The sequence below is a fragment of the Scyliorhinus canicula genome, chromosome 2, assembly GCF_902713615.1.
Source record: "Scyliorhinus canicula chromosome 2, sScyCan1.1, whole genome shotgun sequence".
NCBI lineage: Eukaryota > Metazoa > Chordata > Chondrichthyes > Carcharhiniformes > Scyliorhinidae > Scyliorhinus > Scyliorhinus canicula.
The window spans coordinates 46,942,681-46,960,246 of NC_052147.1; the positions used below are offsets into that span (position 1 = coordinate 46,942,681).

Consider the following 17,566-nt stretch of genomic DNA (forward strand, 5'->3'; position numbering starts at 1 on the left):
ACTCATCCAGTGCTGTCTTGTTCTGTTGTTAGAGGTGCAGTCATCCAGTGTTGTCTTGTTCTGTTGTTAGAGCTACACTCATCCAGTGTTGTCTTGTTGTGTTAGAGTTGCACTCATCCAGTGCTGTCTTGTTCTGTTGTTAGAGCTACACTCATCCAGTGCTGTCTTGTTGTGTTAGAGCTGCATTCATCCAGTGTTGTCTTGTTGTGTTAGAGCTGCACTCATCCAGTGTTGTCTCATTGTGTTAGAGCTGCACTCATCCAGTGTTGTCTCGCTGTGTTAGAGCTGCACTCATCCAGTGTTGTCTCATTGTGTTAGAGCTGCACTCATCCAGTGTTGTCTCGCTGTGTTCGAGCTACACTCATCCAGTGTTGTCTTGTGTTAGAGCTGCACTCATCCAGTGCTGTCTTGTTCTGTTGTTAGATCTGCACTCATCCAGTGTTGTCTTGTGTTAGAGCTGCACTCATCCAGTGTTGTCTTGTGTTGTTAGAGCTACACTCATCCAGTGTTGTCTTGTTGTGTTAGAGCTGCACTCATCCAGTGTTGTCTTGTGTTGTTAGAGCTACACTCATCCAGTGTTGTCTTGTTGTGTTAGAGCTACACTCATCCAGTGTTGTCTTGTTGTGTTAGAGCTGCCCTCATCCAGGGCTGTCTTGTTGTGTTAGAGCTGCACTTATCCACTGCTGTCTTGCTCTGTTGTTAGAGCTGCACTCATCGAGTGATGTCTTGTGTTAGAGTTTCACTCACCGAGTGCTGTCTTGTTGTGTTAATAATAATCGCTGATTTTCACAAATAGGCTTTAATGAAGTTACTGTGAAAAGCCCCCACTCGCCACATACCGGTGCCTGTTTGTGGAGGCTGGTACGGGAATTGAAACCTTGTTCTGAATTACAAGCCAGCTGTTTAATCCACTGTGCTAAACCAGCTCCTAGAGTTGCACTCATCCAGGTAAGTGGAAATCGTTCCCTCTCACTTCGGCATCTTACCGCATGGATGGTGGACAGGCTTTGGGGAGTCAACAGGTGAGTTACTGGTCAGGATCCCAGCTGCTGATCTGCCCTTGTAGTCACACTGTGTACATATCTGGTCCATTCAGTATCTGGTCAATGGTGATTGTGGCGGATTGATTGTGGCATTGAATGTCAAGGCGGGGTGATCAGACCTCTTGTGGAGATGGTCACTTGTGGCACTTGTGTGACACGTTTGTTACCTGGCTGTTATCAGCTCAAACCTGGATATTGTCCGGTTTTTGCTGCTTGTGGGCTCGGACTGTTTCAGTACCCCAGGCTTTCAAATATAACTGAACACCGGATTGGCCGGGCTTTTGGCAGTAACATAAACACCAACATGTGCTGAAATGGTTCGGCCAGCGGAAAACACTGCTGCCTGTCCTTGCAACAAATGTAGGGGTTAGAAATAAAGATGAGGCCATGTAATTCATATGCAATGTCCAGATCTCAGAGCTTAAAGAGCTTCGCATCCCTCCCATTTTCTCCAACGATAACTCCAGCTCTTTAAGATTCGGCCCTTCCTGAAAATCAAAGCTCACTCACTCTCCTCTGAAACATCATGAAGATCCTTCGGGGAGATCTTGAACATGTGGTTTTCATGCAGATCTGTACAAGTTGTGTTTATAAGAACGGTCTCGATCCATGTTCGTACAGAAATTGAACACTCTCTCGACCAGTTATTCATTCCGCATTTAGGTTATCACAAGTGTATCTGTCAGCCAGTTGGTGAACATTGACCCAATGTGTTTATCTTTACATCTACCGTGCACAGCTCAGTGTGAAACACCGCTCCTGCATCGTGACTTTCATTTCTTTTAATGGGCTTGCTAAAAAAAAACATCTGACCGGTTCACATGTCGACGAGGATTGCATGCTGGATTGCTGGTGTTAAGGCTAAATAATGACATGATGGATGCTATTCTCAAACAGATCTCCCTGGCTGCACGGGTTTTAATCCTTAACAGTTGTGAATATTTTAAACTTTAAAAAGGGCAAATCTGGAGAGAGATACGATGTAAGACGTCACAACCGCAGCACTCAATTTAGATTTTAACCCCTTCGCAGACCGGGGAAGGTTTCTTCCTGCTTTCTGGCAAACGGTCTCATTGTGTTTTTTTTACACAGCTCACTTGTCAACCACCGCCCCCCCCCCCCCCCCCCCCCCCACCCACCCTTCCAGGGCAGTGGCTATAACACATGGGGGAGGGGGTAGCATTGTCAATTCACAAACCTCCCCCAGAGCCCCCACAAGGTTAAACATCAGGGCGGCTTGTCACAAAGTAGGGGGACCATACATTAACCCCATGGAAAACTTGGAAAGCTTCTGCTGCCGCCCATCTCCCAGATGAGCAGTCACCCGCTGGTCTTTCAAATCAAGGTCTACAACTATTTGAATAAAGAGGATGGAAGCGCCTTCTCCAGCCTAAAATAAACCCAATGCCAAGTAATTGATCACAATGTGGCCATTACCATAATTTGTGTGCATATGTTTAATGTTTCTATCATGCACTTTTTTTCCCCCACACCGAGTAAACGAGCAATTCTTTTGATCTAACCCCCGCGCCCCTTCCCACATTGTGCTGGTGTTGGGTGTGAGTCCCCTCCTGTTGAGCAGCCGGCAGTGCGATCACTGACTCCCAGCTGGGCTGCTGATGTGTTGAGAGAGACTCTCTCTCTCTCTTTGCCGCTCTGTGTCTCCCTGTGGCTGTATGGACAATTGCTGGAGTGCCTCACACTCACCAGGTCCTGCCAGCTCCAGTCGCCCGCGGCCAGCTGAACGCGGTCACCCAGCAGAAGCGGCAACCGGAGAGTGATCAGTAGCACTTCATCTGCAACACACACACACACACAACACACCCCTCAGAGGAAGGACAAGCGGAGAGTGTGTGCGGCGCTCAGGTGTATTGATTCTCTCAAGGTAAGAATGGGGACTGTCCCCCCCCCCCCCCCCCCCCCCCATCCTCACTGTGCCCTCTGCGACCAGCGGAGGGGCTGGGGAGCTGGGACCACTGCAATCCGGCGCCCTGGGCGCCAAGGCTGCTCCTTCAAGGTAAACATTTCGCTTTCTTCCCTCAGCCACTGTGTGTCAGAATGGCGTCAAACTACTGCCAGGCGTCACATAAACCTGCCTGAACAACTGGGGACCGTGTCGTTGTGGAAAATCTTTTTTTTTTGGCAGCTTCGTGGATTTTCACCCACCCCCCCTCCCGCGCGCGAAATGTTTCCGCTCCTTGCTGGAATGTATGGGAGTGGGCTGCCCGGCTTACTGAGCGGATCCAGTTCCCCACTCCTGTCTCCCCACATCGCACTCTCCTCTCACCTCACTGCTCAAGAACACCGTTGTTCAGCCTCTCGGCTGAAAATACCAGCCAGCTGATGCCTTCCCCACTGGGCTCTGACAAGGGTGATCGTCCCTCTCTCTCTCTCTCAGTCTGACTGACTGAAGTGGACCGTTTTTCTCCCCGGTTTTCACATAGGGATAGGGAGCACTTCGGGTGCTTTTTAAAAATGTTTTTTTTTCGCCAACTTGCTTTGTGTTTGTAAGACACCCCACTGTACCAAAAATTAAATCATGGTTCTAGCTAAAAGTGCCAATGGACTATAGGAACGTACATTGGCGTGTAGAATTTTTCAAACTCGTTTAGTTCTCTGTTTCAGAATGACGGAAGTGATGAGCAGCTGCGAGCCTGTAATGGAGGATTTTACTTTAAATCAGACACCAGAAGAGGGAAGACTCCCCTTCCAGGTAATGTGTATATGCGACTGACTGTGTGTGTGACTGACTGCGTGTATGCATGTCTGACTGTGTGTCTGACAGATTGTGTATGTATGTGTGCCTGACTGTGTGTGTGTGTTTGACTGTGTGTCTGACAGATTGTGTGTGCCTGACTGTGTGTGTGTGTGTGTTTGACTGTGTGTCTGACAGATTGTGTGTGTGCCTGACTGTGTGTGTGTTTGACTGTGTGTCTGACAGATTGTGTGTGTATGTGTGTCTGACTGTGTGTGTGTGTCTGACTGAGTGTGTATGTGTTGCTGTCTGTGTGTATGTGTCTATCTGTGTGCATGTATTCTATGTGCGTGTTTGTGCCTGTGATTGTGTGTGTGTGTGTGCCTGTGTGTATGTCTATATGTGTGTGTATCTGTGTGTGTTAGGGTGGAGGTGGCAGGAGGTCAAGGTGATCAACAAATATATATTATCTTAACTATTTCTTCTTCTAATTTCCTGCTGTCACATTCTACAAAGCAAGTTGGCAGTGCATAGAAGTGATGCTTTGTTACTCGCACACATGCGGGTTATCGCCTGTGTTCCTGGTTGAGTTTATTTTTGCTCCTATCACCAGACAAACAGTGCAAAGAATCACTATAGCAGCTTACATTTTATCACTCCATTATAACCACAAATTACAGATGTATGAAACAAAGAATGACAAATTTCCGTTTTTAAATGGGAACTGTATTTCTTTGAATTGTTGACATGTTCCTAATTGTCAAGGGAAACACTGGGATACTGATTAACGATGACCAGTTTCCACATTCCCCAGAATTGGGCAGTAAACTTAAGATCACATCTGATCTGGAGGCTGCTCTCCAAAAAGGCAAGATGAAATGGCTTCAGTCATTAAATGAATCAGAAAGCTGGAGGTGTTGGAGGAGGATTATGTGCTTGACTGTGTCAAAGATAGCAGAGAGGTCAAGCTGAAATAATGCACTGTAGTTACAATCACAGAGAATGTGATGAATGATTTTACGGATGTTAGAGCTATTTTGGTGCTGTGGGGATAGATGAACACTTAGTCAGAAGTGTCGAAATAGGGAATGCGGGAGATGTGGACAGCGATCTAGGAGGTGACAGCACAGTCAAGGATCGTAGAGAGTAAGGTAAGGTTGAAGATGGAATGATATTTAATGAAGATGATTCTTTATGAGCAGGCGGGTGGTGACAGTTATTTTTCAAGATAAGGTGAAGAGTGCTTGAAGAGGGCAACATGTGGTGCAGTGGTTAGCACTGTTGCCTCACAGCGCAAGGGACCCAGGTTCAATTCCGACATTGAGCGACTGTGTGGAGTTTACACTTTCCCCCTGTGTCTTTGTGGGTTTCCTCCCGGTGCTCCGTTTTCCCCCCACAGTCAATAGATGTGCAGCTTAGGTGGATTGACCATGCTAAATTGGCCCTTAGTGTCCAAAGTTTAGGTGGGGTTACAAGGATTGGGCCTGGGTAGGGTGCTCTTTCAGAGGGTCGGTGCAGACTTGATGGGCCGAATAGCCTATTTCTGCAATTAGGGAGTTGATGATTCTAAGAGGTGATTGCTTAGAATAGCAGCTAAATGTGGACCAGGAAAAGACATTGGTATGGCCAAGCATTTAGTGGGAAAGGAAATACAGGAGTTTGATCTCATGAATGAGATGAACTTGGAGAAGGCATGGATAAAGATATGTAGACATTGAATAGACATGAGGGATCAAAACTAGGTTAGGGATGAAACTGGGGATTCGGTGGACGGTGGAGGAGGGTGCAGACCATCTCTATCAGCGATGAAGAAAGCCATTCTGGTTTAGCTCATTGCGCTAGACAGCTGGTATGTGATGCAGAACAAAGCCAGCAGCGCAGGTTCAATTCCCGTACCAGCTTACCCGAACAGGGACCAGTATGTGGCGACAAGGGGCTTTTCACAGTAACTTCATACTTGTGACAATAAAAACTTATTATTATTATTAATTCCATGCATTTATTAGAAGAGCAGGAAGAAATTTAAGGAGATGACTGGAATTAGGTAAAAGGAATCTGGTGTTCTCTTTCCTCATCAGAGTGAAACATAGCTAGTGGCCCATTCTGGTCGGATGGAATTCTACCATTTGGAGACTAACTGCAGTGGTGGGTGACTCTGGCAGCTCCTGTCACAATGGCCAAAATAGCAGGAACCTGTGCCAAATTCTGTGTTTGTAACCTCATGAATTATGCACAGCCAAGTTCCCATCTGACTCTCTTGATGTGCCGGCAGCTGATTTCCCTGCCCTCAGCTGATGGGTTCAAAGATCCCCGCGCCATATTTAAATACCAGTCCAGCACACTCCTATCATACTCCCCAGCCCACTTGTCTTTACCAGGCCAGAGGGAAACGGCCAGCAGCCTCAATGGGAAGCCTGTTCCTCAATTCTATCACCTCCCCCCCCCCCCACCAGATCATCACCTGGGAGGTGCCCACGCCACACACAGACTTCTACCGATCACATCTAGAGTCTTCATCCATCCCCTTCCAGTTATCTATTTGGTTTCCCGTTGACCCTCTTGTTTGTAAGCTTTTCAAGCAGCCTTGTCAGGATCCAGCTTCTCTCCCCTCGGCCCTCTTCCTTCTGCCTTGCATTTTTATCTTCTTCATCCACTTCCTTTCCCCTCTGCCTGCTTTTGAGAGTCCTCACCCTATACCCCCCACTCTGCCCCCCACCCCCGTCGCACAGCCCTCCTTCCATATTGTTCTCATGGTCTTCATCAAGTTACCATTCTGCTACCCTCCCCCACCTCATACTCCACCCCCTGGTTGAACTTAAGCCCTTTGTTGCAATGGCTGCACGAGTCCCACAGCACAGGGCTGTCCAGAGAGACACTGCTGTGTGGCATCGGGAGGGAAGGAGATTCCACAATCCCAGGTGCAGTACTGACCCGACTCAATGACACAGGAGGGTCCATGGATCCAGCAGCACGGTGCTGTTCATGAAGACCAGCTTGGCATGGAGTTTGGGGCAGGAACAAGTCTTCCCCAGTATGAACAGAGCATCTAGAGCAACGCAGAACTACAGCAGAAAGCGTTGTTGCACTCACCTCAAAGTCTCTTACCAACTGAGGGTCGTCTTGTGCACGCCATTATTTTAGCAATCGGGTTTGATGCCGACGTGATTTCCTGCTGGCATGACACAAGGTTGGAAGGCCTGATGGGACACCAGTGGGCAGCTGTTTTAATGAGAATTCATGAGATGCAAATCCCATTCATGCCACCTGTCAGTGTGATGACCGACCTGTCATTGGGAGAATTGCAACATCATTTTACTCTGGTGGGTTTCCGACTTTCTGGCTCCCGCCAGGTTTTCCACGCCCTCCCGCCACCAAACCTACGGCAGGCATAGAACATAGAACAGTACAGCACAGAACAGGCCCTTCGGCCCTCGATGTTGTGCCGAGCAATGATCACCCTACCCAAGTCAACGTATCCACCCTATACCAGTAACCCAACAACCCCCCCCCCCCATTAACCTTATGTTTTAGGACACTAAGGGCAATTTAGCATGGCCAATCCACCTAACCCGCACATCTTTGGACTGTGGGCGGAAACCGGAGCACCCGGAGGAAACCCACGCACACACATGGAGGACGTGCAGACTCCACACAGACAGTGACCCAGCCAGGAATCGAACCTGGGACCCTGGAGCTGTGAAGCATTTATGCTAACCACCATGCTACTGTGCTGCTACGGTGCTGCATGTTGGGAGAATTCGGCCCATGGAGTCGAGTGTCATCAGGAAAGATCTGACCGTGGATGGCTAAACCAGACGTATACCAAAAAAAATCAAATCTGCACCCCTTGGATTGAAAAGGCAATAGATTGGCTGCACAAGGGAGCAGAACTGGTTTTCAAGCTGGACAGGGAAGGTTTTCCTTGAGACAAGAGCATCAAGGGTGGCACGTGGCGGGGGCAACACGCTGGCACCGTGGTTAGCACTGCTGCCTCACAGCATCAGGGACCTGGGTTCAATTCCGGCCTTGGGGGACTGTCTGAGTGAAGTTTGCATTTTCTCCTCCTGTCTTTGTGGGTTTCCTCTGGGTGGTCTGGTTTCCTCCCACAGTCCAAATATGTGCAGGAAAGGTAGATTGGGCATGATAAAATTGCCACTTATCATCCAAAGAAGTGTAGGGTAGGTGGGGTTTAGGGATAGAGTAGGGGAGGTAAGGTGCTCTTTCAGAGCATCGGTGCAGACACGATGGGCTGAATGGCCTCCATCTGCACTGTAGAGATTCAATTCTATGATAATAGTGGGCTTGATAGAATAGTTGAGCAAATCAACCATTGCAGAGGTATTACGGCAAGTGGAAGTTAGGCAGCGTGGAATTTGCAAGTACAGTTTTACGAAATATTGTGGTGACCTTTCTCCCAGAGGTGGATGCAGAAGTAACAGGTCGATGGAGAGTTAGAGAGTAAAGAAGGTGAATCACGAAGGATGCAAGGAAGTGGTTGGAGAGATCCTTGTCAGTGATTGAGACTAGATGATTGGAGAGGCCGCAGTAGTTGTGTGACTAAGGTTTTTGCCACTCAAATGGGTAGGAGAGTTTGGAAGGAATGTTACAGAGGAAAGAGAACATTGAATTTGGATCACAGAAGATGATGGGAGCTGAGAAGGAAATTGAAATCACCTTGGATGGTCAAGGTCGTAGAACGGCTGTCCACCAACTGTTTCAACTGTAAGGTGAATGGGCTGATGTGGACAACAAGGGAGAAGCTATCACATTTCATTTCACTATAGGGGCTGGTTTAGCTCACTCAGCTAAATCGCTGGCTTTTAAAAGCAGACCAAGCAGGCCAGCAGCACGGTTCGATTCCCGTACCAGCCTCCCCGGACAGGCGCCGGAATGTGGCGACTAGGGGCTTTTCACAGTAACTTCATTGAAGCCTACTCGTGACAATAAGCGATTTTCATTTTTTTCATATAAGAAAAACTAGCACACTATAAACGTGCATTGGCACATACACAAATAAAAGGAAGTAGCTTCATATTTTAATGATATAAAATTGATCAGCTTGAAAGTATTAATGTTATTTTTGCAGGAAGAATTGAAACATACAGAAGGAAGGAATGTACCATTAGCAGTAATAATCTATTTTTACAACAGATATTTCCTGATCCCCGTGAAAAATCTGAAAGGTTTCCCAAGATGACAAAAAGACTGCCATCAATTGTGGTTGAACCGACTGAGAGTGGGGAGGTGGAGAGTGGGGAGTTGCGATGGCCACCTGATGAAATGAATGTATCAGAAGATGAGGAGCATCACCAAAGTGAATTAACATCGAAACCAAAAATACCAGAGGATGAAGAGGAAGGTAAAACGGGCATTTCTATAATTACTTTAGTTGATTGCCAAAGTTTATATTTAGGACTAATTTATATTTAGGACCAAACAATGCCACACTTAAGAATTATTATCCTTCCAGAAGAAGAAGAATTTGGTGTCACAAGCGAGCTTATGTTCCTCCAGTTAATTTTTGCTTTTAAACAATATTAGAAGGCATACCTTTCTTTTCAAATGGTAAGTGCATACAATAATGCCCTTCACAATTGTTGCTTCTCGTAATGGTATCCCATATATTTACAATGTAAAATACATATTTAATCAATAGGACTGTCATATTCAGAGTACAGCAAGCCATGTTATTATGTTACAGGAATGAGTTATGTTTTATTACAATTAGAATCCTACTAAATATAAAACATGTTCAGCAATTTTAGCTTCAGTCAGATTTCTGAAAAATTAAGTTACAATTTTTACATAGCAATCTGCTCATTCATTAAACTATACATTGGAATAGAAATAGTTAACATTCAATAAGAATTACTTGTTCTAATCATTTTAAGACTTTCAAAATATGCTGCTCTTTCTGGATGAAATGCAGCAGTTTGCTGACTATAAAATGTATTGAACAACAGAGAGCAAGGAATGGCGAAGGGGAGGGGGGTCATGTAATTCCCACCTCTCCACTTTGGCTTTGGCAAAGGATGTATATCCTGTCACAGCTGGTATCAACCCAGTGGTGGGTAGGAGGCCCGCCATGCGGTGAGTGAGCTTCCAGGATGGGGGGGGGGGGGGGGGCCTTGTTCACAGGTACTCAGTGCTTTATGAAGGGACTCGGCCTCGTTAAGGATGGCGGGGTGGGGGTAGCCTCAGAGAGCCATCTCCTGCCCTTGCTGTCCCGTCCCCCCCCCCACCCCCACACTTCCCTCACCTTTCCTGTGACCTCCTCCCGCCATCACTTACTTGTAGCCTGGGATCTAGCGACAGTACCAGGCCTAGGGTAGATATATATCAGCAGCATCCACCACTTGTCCAGCAAAGCTGCTGTTCAATAGAACTGCTGTCCTCTGTTTGGCCAGTTAAGTGCCTGAATAGTATTTAATTTGGCAGGCTTTCCTTAAGAGGGACCCTCGCTGACTCTCCAGCCATTGTCTCCATTAAATACTACCAACAATGGGGTAGGTATGTGAAGATGAGTTAGTCTTGTAGGCAATTGCTTAGAATTTCAGAAGTCCCAGTAGAAACATTATAGATGGAAGCCAGGCATTTACCAGGACTGAACCCTTGTTCTGAGCTGCTGCCTGCTAGGTGGAGGATGGCAAGCTCCTTGGCAATAATACAAGACAGTGTAACCTGTTCTGGGTGAAGGGTAAGGGGTCATGTAATTCCCACCTCTCCTTTTGGCTTGGACAAAGGATGTATATTCCTTTCTCTTGGTTCTTGGGATTGTTAATGTTTCAAACATTAAGACTTTCAAAGGAGGTTACAGAATCCTTTATCAAATCAGACTTTTAGTTTCCATTGTCCAGGAAAGACGATGGCCTTTGCATAATTCCCTTTGAAGTTGATTTTTGCAGCTCATGAGTTGTTCGTGTCTCTTCAGCGATAACGAGGTAAAAGGTGTTGTGTTATTGCCAAATAACTATTATTGTTCAAAAGTGCAGCCAGGTATGGTTTGTCATTTTACAGTCTTTGTCCAGTTTGAAAATATTAGAAAGTAGCCATGTTGATATTTATATAATACATAAAAATATAGTGTGAGGTCTTACCTCTTACAGAAGTTACAAATAAATTATATTTATTTGCAGTCTGATACAGCTGAGAGCATCATAAAGATTGACAATCAGGTGCAATTTTATTTCACTTATACAAATTCCATTTGCCATATGTTTCTGCTTTAAGTTTTCTCCTGTCATGTCCCAATCTTGTCTTGGATCATGTCAAGGAACAGCACTTCAGGATCTACCATTCATCTTAAAATCATAGAATCGGCCCATCAGGTCTGCATCGACCCTCTAAAAGAGCACTCTACCCAGGTGCACTCCCCTGTCCACCCTGCCCGATCCCCGTAACCCCATAACCTAACCTGCAAATCCCTGGACACTAAGGGGCAATTGACCATGGCCAATCCACCTAACCTGCACATCTTTGAACAGTGGGAGGAAACCGGAGCACCTGGAGGGAACCCACACAGACATGGGAGATTGTACAAGCTCCACACAGACAGTCACAAAAGGCCGGAATAATCCCTGCTCCCTTTGTTTTGTTCTTCATACTGTATTCAATCCTAGATAGAGAATGGACATTGGCAGACTAGATTCTAATCTCAGCTGACATGCATACACATCTACTTTCCAGTAACTATTATTGGACTTGATCAGGATTCGGAAACCTAGCTGACTGTCCTTCTATCTAGCATGGAGACTCAAGCCAATTTTACTGCTGTATTTTACACTCTTTAATAATGTTACAGCACGATATACATGTTACAATTATTGATAATGCTTTTACTGAGAACAAATTAAGGAGGTGTACTGATACAATAAAGCACAGTGCTGCATTATGGTTTTGCCACACAATGGACCACAATTTGCTGTCAGAAGTGAACCTAACAGCTCCTGCTTTTCATTAGGCTTGTCCTTGCATGTGTAGATTTAAATTTTTTTGCGTGGCAATTTGTTGAGATTGCAAGCTGATAACATTGCAGTGAAGGAAGTGGGGCCTCTGGGGCCTGAGTAAACAGGGCATGCAACTGTGTATCTCGTCAACCAATCAGATTGAAAGATTGTGAAATTAACAACACAAGGACAGGGAAGGAAGTGTAAATTAGAATGGGCGAATTAAATACAAAATCAGGCACGGAAAGATAAATAAGGAAAGGTGAAAATAGACAGAAAGGAGAAGTTAAAAAATTAAAACTACATTTAAAAAAATCTCTAACAATGAAATACTTGAAGAAATGAAACTGCACTGCTGTAATGGTGAATTTTCAGTGAAGAATGTGACAGCAGTAATGAGCTCCTATCAGGTTATTAAAAGGAAACTCAGAGCTGAATTTTAGAATACAGGGTGTGGTGGGGTACTGCTCCTCCTCCCCTCCACCTCCCTCACCATGGAAAAGTTAACAGGCTTTAAAAACAGCTGCCCTAGGGCAACACGGTGGCGCAGTGGGTTAGCCCTGCTGCCTCACAGCGTTGAGGTCCCAGGTTCGATCCCGGCTCTGGGTCACTGTCCGTGTGGAGTTTGCGCATTCTCCCCGTTTCACCCCCACACCCCAAATAAATTGTGTAGGTGGATTGGCCACGCTAAATTGCCCCTTAATTGGAAAAAAAAATGAATTGGGTACTCTAAATTTATATTTAAAAAAATGGCTACCCTGCATTGATAACATGCTGGGGCGGAGGTGACAGTGTGACCCCCACCCCTCAGGCACAGAAAGTCCTGCCCTTGAGAGCTGCTGGCCAATCTGATTAGCAGGAAGATGGTGGGCTAGACATCTTTCCCATTTTAGATGACTTCCTGCCCCAAACATGCACGATGGGCACTGTAAATCTCCTCTCACAATAAAATGTTAGGGCCCAACTTCCTGTGCCACGTTCTGTTCTTATGAATAAGTACAGCAACTTCACACTTTTAAATGCATGTCAATGGTGAGGCAGATAAGGAGATGCTATTTTTGCAAATCTTGAACAACCGAACAATGATTTTAGCCTCGCTGTAATTTTGACGGTAACTTTTTAACAGATTATTTTATGGCTGTGAGTGTTGTTTGTAAGGCCAGCATTTGTTGCTCAACACTAATGGGCGGCACAGTGGTTAGCATTGTTGCCTCACAGCGCCAGGGACCCGGGTTCATTTCCAACCTCGGGTGTCTGTGTGGAGTTGCATGTTCTCCCTGTGTTTGCGTGGGTTTCCTCCCACATGTGCAGGTTAGGTAGGTTGGCAATGCTAAATTGCCCCATAGTATCCAAAGGCTGGTTGGGGTTACAGGGATAGGGTAGGGAATTGGGCATAGGTAGGGTGATTTTTGGAGAGGTTGGTGGAGACTCAATCAGCCAAGTGGCCTCTTTCTGCACTGTGGGGATGCTATGATTCTAATTGCCCTTGGGAAGGTGGTGATGACCCACCTTCTTCTGCGACCTATGTGATTTAAGTATATATTGAAGCAACGGTTCCCAGTCAGGGTGGTGTGCGATTCGGAGAGAAATGTGCAGTTGATGGTTTCCCCGTACATCTTCTGCCCTTTTCCTTCTAAATGACAGAGGCTATGGGTTTGGAAGGTGTTGTTGAAGGAGGCTTGCGGTGCATCTTGTAGATAGTACATACTTCTGCCATTGTATGTTGGCAGTGGAGGGAGGCGATGCTTAAAAGTGGAGGGTGGTGGAATTGTATTGAGCTTCTTGAGTATCGTTTGAGCTGCACTTACAAAGGAAACTGGAGAGCATTCTATCATACTCCTAACCTGTGCCTTGTAGATGGTGGACAGACTCTGGGGAGTCAGGAGGTGAGTTAGTAGCCGCAAGATTCTTAGCCTCTGACTTGCTCTTTTAGTCACAATATTTATCTCTTTGCTCTAGTTAAGTTTCTGGTTTATGTTAATCCCCAGGGTGCTGAAGGTGGGGGAATTCAGCAACGGTAATGCTGTTGAACATCAAGGGTAGATAGTTATATTCTCCCTCGTTGGAGATGGTCATGGCTGGTACTTGTGTGGCGTGAATGTTATTTGCCACTTATCAGCCAAGATTTTGCTGCTTGTGGGCAAGGACTGTTTTAGTTTCAGGACTGACTGTTTCAGGAGTTTCGAATGGCACTGTATACTGTGCAATCATCAGTGAACATTCCCACTTCTGACCACAATGAGTTTCTCAACTCAGACAAGAGGAGGAGCAATATAACTTTGAGTCATTTCTCCTTATTGAGAAAAATTTGGAGCATAAGTCATGCTGACATCTGTTTCCCATTAATTAGTTCAGAAATGCTTTGCACGGGTATGAGTAGAGGTTACTTCTTGCTTTATTCAACAGTAGCACTTAACAAAATTATTTTGGGACTGGGAATGCTGAGGTGAGTAACTAACTTCCTGGCTCCACAAAGTCTGACCTTCACTTTGCCTGCAGCTCCAGTAACACTCAAGAAACACAACACCGTCCAGGACAAGGCAGCCCACTTGACGGAGTGCCCCATCCACAAACATTCACTCCCTCCACCACTGATGCACAATGGCAACAGTGTGTATACAAGAGGCACGACAGCAACTTACCAAGGCTCCTTCGTCACCACCTTCCAAACCAGTGACCTCTAAATAAGGGCAGCTGATACATGGGAACGCCACCACCTGCACGTTCCCCGACAAGCACACACTATACTAACTTGCAACCCACTGTTCCTTTACTGTCGCTGGATCAAAATCCTAGGACTCCTTTCCTAACAGCACAGTGGGAATACCTGCACCACATAGACGACAGAGATTCAAGAAGGTGGTGGTGAAGGGATGAGGGATGGGCAATAAATGCTGGCTGAGCCAGTGCCACCATGTCCTGTAAAGAATAAAGAAAAATCTAGGTTGACAATAATTCTTTATAAACATATAAGCAATTATATATATATAATATATACCTGCAGCGGAATAGAGATTTGTTGAATTGGTAGAATAAACATATGTTTATGACTGTTCTTTTAGTGACATGTGTATGGTATGAATCCGCCTCATTTTTAGCATTAAGCAGGAGTAACGAAGAATGTAATACCACTCAATCAATCAAATCAGCTAAATCAGCCCCGGTGACCTGCACAGGATGTTAACCCCACATATGTCAATTTGTTTTGTTAAAATGTTCATTTTCTGCAACAAAATAAATGCATGTAAAGTTTGCTTTTATGTACAAAAAGAATAGTGCCATTTGGACTAAGGGAAGTATTCTGCAGCATAATACCTTTTTACTTTGTTCTTTTTTTTATTACACTCATGAGGAAAGCTTGGGTAACTTTGGATCATGCATTCGATAATTGCCTGTCTGATTATAACAAGTGTTCTATTTTCTAGTTCTAAAGTAAATTATGCTAATTCTGTTCATTCTAGATATATCATCACAACCCAGTCAAATACCAGAAATCGAAATAGACTATTCTGATCAAAGAACATCAGAAAACTCAAATGACAGCAGCTAAAAGCTGACATGACCAGACTGACATCCCACTGTGAATGTTTGGTCACAGACTGGAACCTGGTAGAGAACATCAAAAGGGATTCTGAGTCAACAGGCTTGTTTGTCAAAAGGCTTCATCTGAATGTTTTGCAGTTACTTGAATTTCTGACATTATTTATATATGTGGTGGTTGATGTTACATAGAGATAGTATTTATTGTTTATATATTGTCTGTGTCTTAAACACTCAAGCATTAAGTACACAAATAAGCATTATGTTCATATTTGATCAGCAATGTCTTTCGTTGCCTATATAGCTACAGGTGTAGTAGCTGCTTTTACTCGTCCTCTCCTTCTATGTCAATCACCACACCTGATCCAAACGTTGGAGTAAAAGGCTCATTATTAGCAAGTATTCACTCGTGTTCCACACGTTAGTGTAAATGTGAAATAAGTATAATAAAAGGCAGATTAGACAAATTCTGCCATAAGAAAACAATAAGAAGTCTTACAACACCAGGTTAAAGTCCAACAGGTTTGTTTCAAACACGAGCTTTCGGAGCGCTGCTCCTTGCTCAGGTGAAGAAGCAGTGCTCCGAAAGCTAGTGTTTGAAACAAACCTGTTGGACTTTAACCTGGTGTTGTAAGACTTCTAACTGTGCTCACCCCAGTCCAACGCCGGCATCTCCACATCATAAAAAAACAAACTAGTGTTATTCACTTTGGTGCAAACGCCCCTGGGATGGATTTTGAGTGTTGGGATGCGAGGGGCTATCTGCTGGCCAGGTTCTGTAAAGTTACAATGGTCAAACACTGTGATTTATGAACCTGAGATAATGTGGACAGAAATTAGTTCGCAATTTGAGAAAAAAAAACAAGTTTGAGGTCTCGTTATTCTAAACCTTTTTCCATTTGCAAGCTGACACGGCACAGCCTGTTCCCAGGCAACAGGAGGAATCAGTAGCATTGAAATGAATGGAGATAGCAGAGGATAAGTAATACAAGGACATACTGAAGGGTGCTATGTATGAATTCCACATGTAGATCGTCACATCTTATTTGCAATATTTTATATGGAAAGCGTATTTTATATTTGCGTTACAGTTCATTTTGAATCGAACCTCTTTCCAGCTCCATCGCAAATAAAAATGGGTGTTGCAATGTCATAATTTATTTGCAGAATATCAGTGAGAAATTGGGCAGATTTTCATTCCTCTGATATCACTAGATTATAATCAGTATCAAAAGATTCACAAACTAATTTTGCAGGTGTAATCAGATAGATATATGATAGCTACATGGGGCGGGATTCTCCCTTTGAGGGACTAAGCCCCCACCCCCGCCGGAAAACGGATGAGAATCACTCCGGACATTTTCCTCGAAGGTCCAGGGTGATTCCCCGTTCCCCAGGGGGATAGCAGTCCTCCGGCGTGTGCCCGGCAGCTCTAGCTGCCGGCGGGGCCCTGCTGGACAAACCACGCGGCCGCACATGCGCATGGCGGCCGCAAGCAGGTCTGCACATGTGCGCGGCAGCCCACTTTGGCTCGGGCGCCGGCGACATGGCGGAGCCACACAGCGGTCTCGCACAGAGTAAGATAGGTCGCTGCCGGATGGCGATGGCCCACCGATCGGTGGCCCCCGATCACGGGCCTGCCTGTCGTCGAGGCCCTCCCAGGTGTCCGATCCACATGCCCCCCCCCCCCCCAACCATAACGGCCACATCAGCTGCATATCTGAGTTCCCGCCGGGTGGAACCACATTAGAACCACGCTGGCGGGACTTGCCGTGCACCCGGCCCATCGAGCACGAGAATCGCCGGGGGGGGGGGGGGGGGAGCTTTTCCAACGGCCCCTGACCAACGCCACGTCGATCGCACATGTGCAATTGGGGTCGATTCTCCGGAGAATCGCATGCCGGCCGTGGGGGCCTATTTTGGGTAATTCTCCGCCCCCACGCCGAGCACGATTTCAGCGCAGAGGGTCGGAGAATCCTGCCCATGATTTCAGATATAGGAGAATATTTTAAAAAGAGTCAGAAGAAATTCAATGCTGCAGGGACAGAGTATATTGGAAATTGTCATTAAATAATGTTAAAGGTGCACAATTTGAGCAATGCACAAGATTTGGACTGGCAGCAGCTATAAAACCATTTTGAGGGAGTCCGGCTACGGTGCTATACTACCAATCTCATAATCTCTTCATAGAGCATGCAGTGGCATAGCGGTATTTTTGCTGGAGCAATAATCCAGAGATCCAGGGGACGAGGGTTCTCATCCCTCCATGGCAGGTCTGAAATTTGAATCCAATAAAAATCTGGACCATGATTGTTGATTGTTGTAAAAACCCATCTGGTTGA

The 17,566-nt window shown here is 45.7% G+C and overlaps 1 protein-coding gene across 2 annotated transcripts; it reads left to right on the plus strand.

Annotated features, from left to right (window-relative positions):
- The first annotated feature begins 2,405 nt into the window (after nt 1–2,405).
- si:dkeyp-72h1.1 (uncharacterized protein LOC799956 homolog) lies at nt 2,406–16,086 on the plus strand. 2 transcript variants are annotated; one of them, XM_038777379.1, is made up of 4 exons: nt 2,406–2,454; nt 3,669–3,756; nt 8,890–9,097; nt 15,146–16,086. In XM_038777379.1, the coding sequence occupies exons 2-4, from the start codon at nt 3,670–3,672 to the stop codon at nt 15,232–15,234; spliced, it is 384 nt and encodes a 127-aa protein (XP_038633307.1). In that variant the 5' UTR covers nt 2,406–2,454; nt 3,669; the 3' UTR covers nt 15,235–16,086. The 2 variants fall into 2 exon arrangements, with proteins under 2 accessions (XP_038633307.1, XP_038633298.1); XM_038777370.1 differs by lacking the exon at nt 2,406–2,454 and adding an exon at nt 2,611–2,928.
- The last annotated feature ends 1,480 nt before the right edge of the window (nt 16,087–17,566 follow it).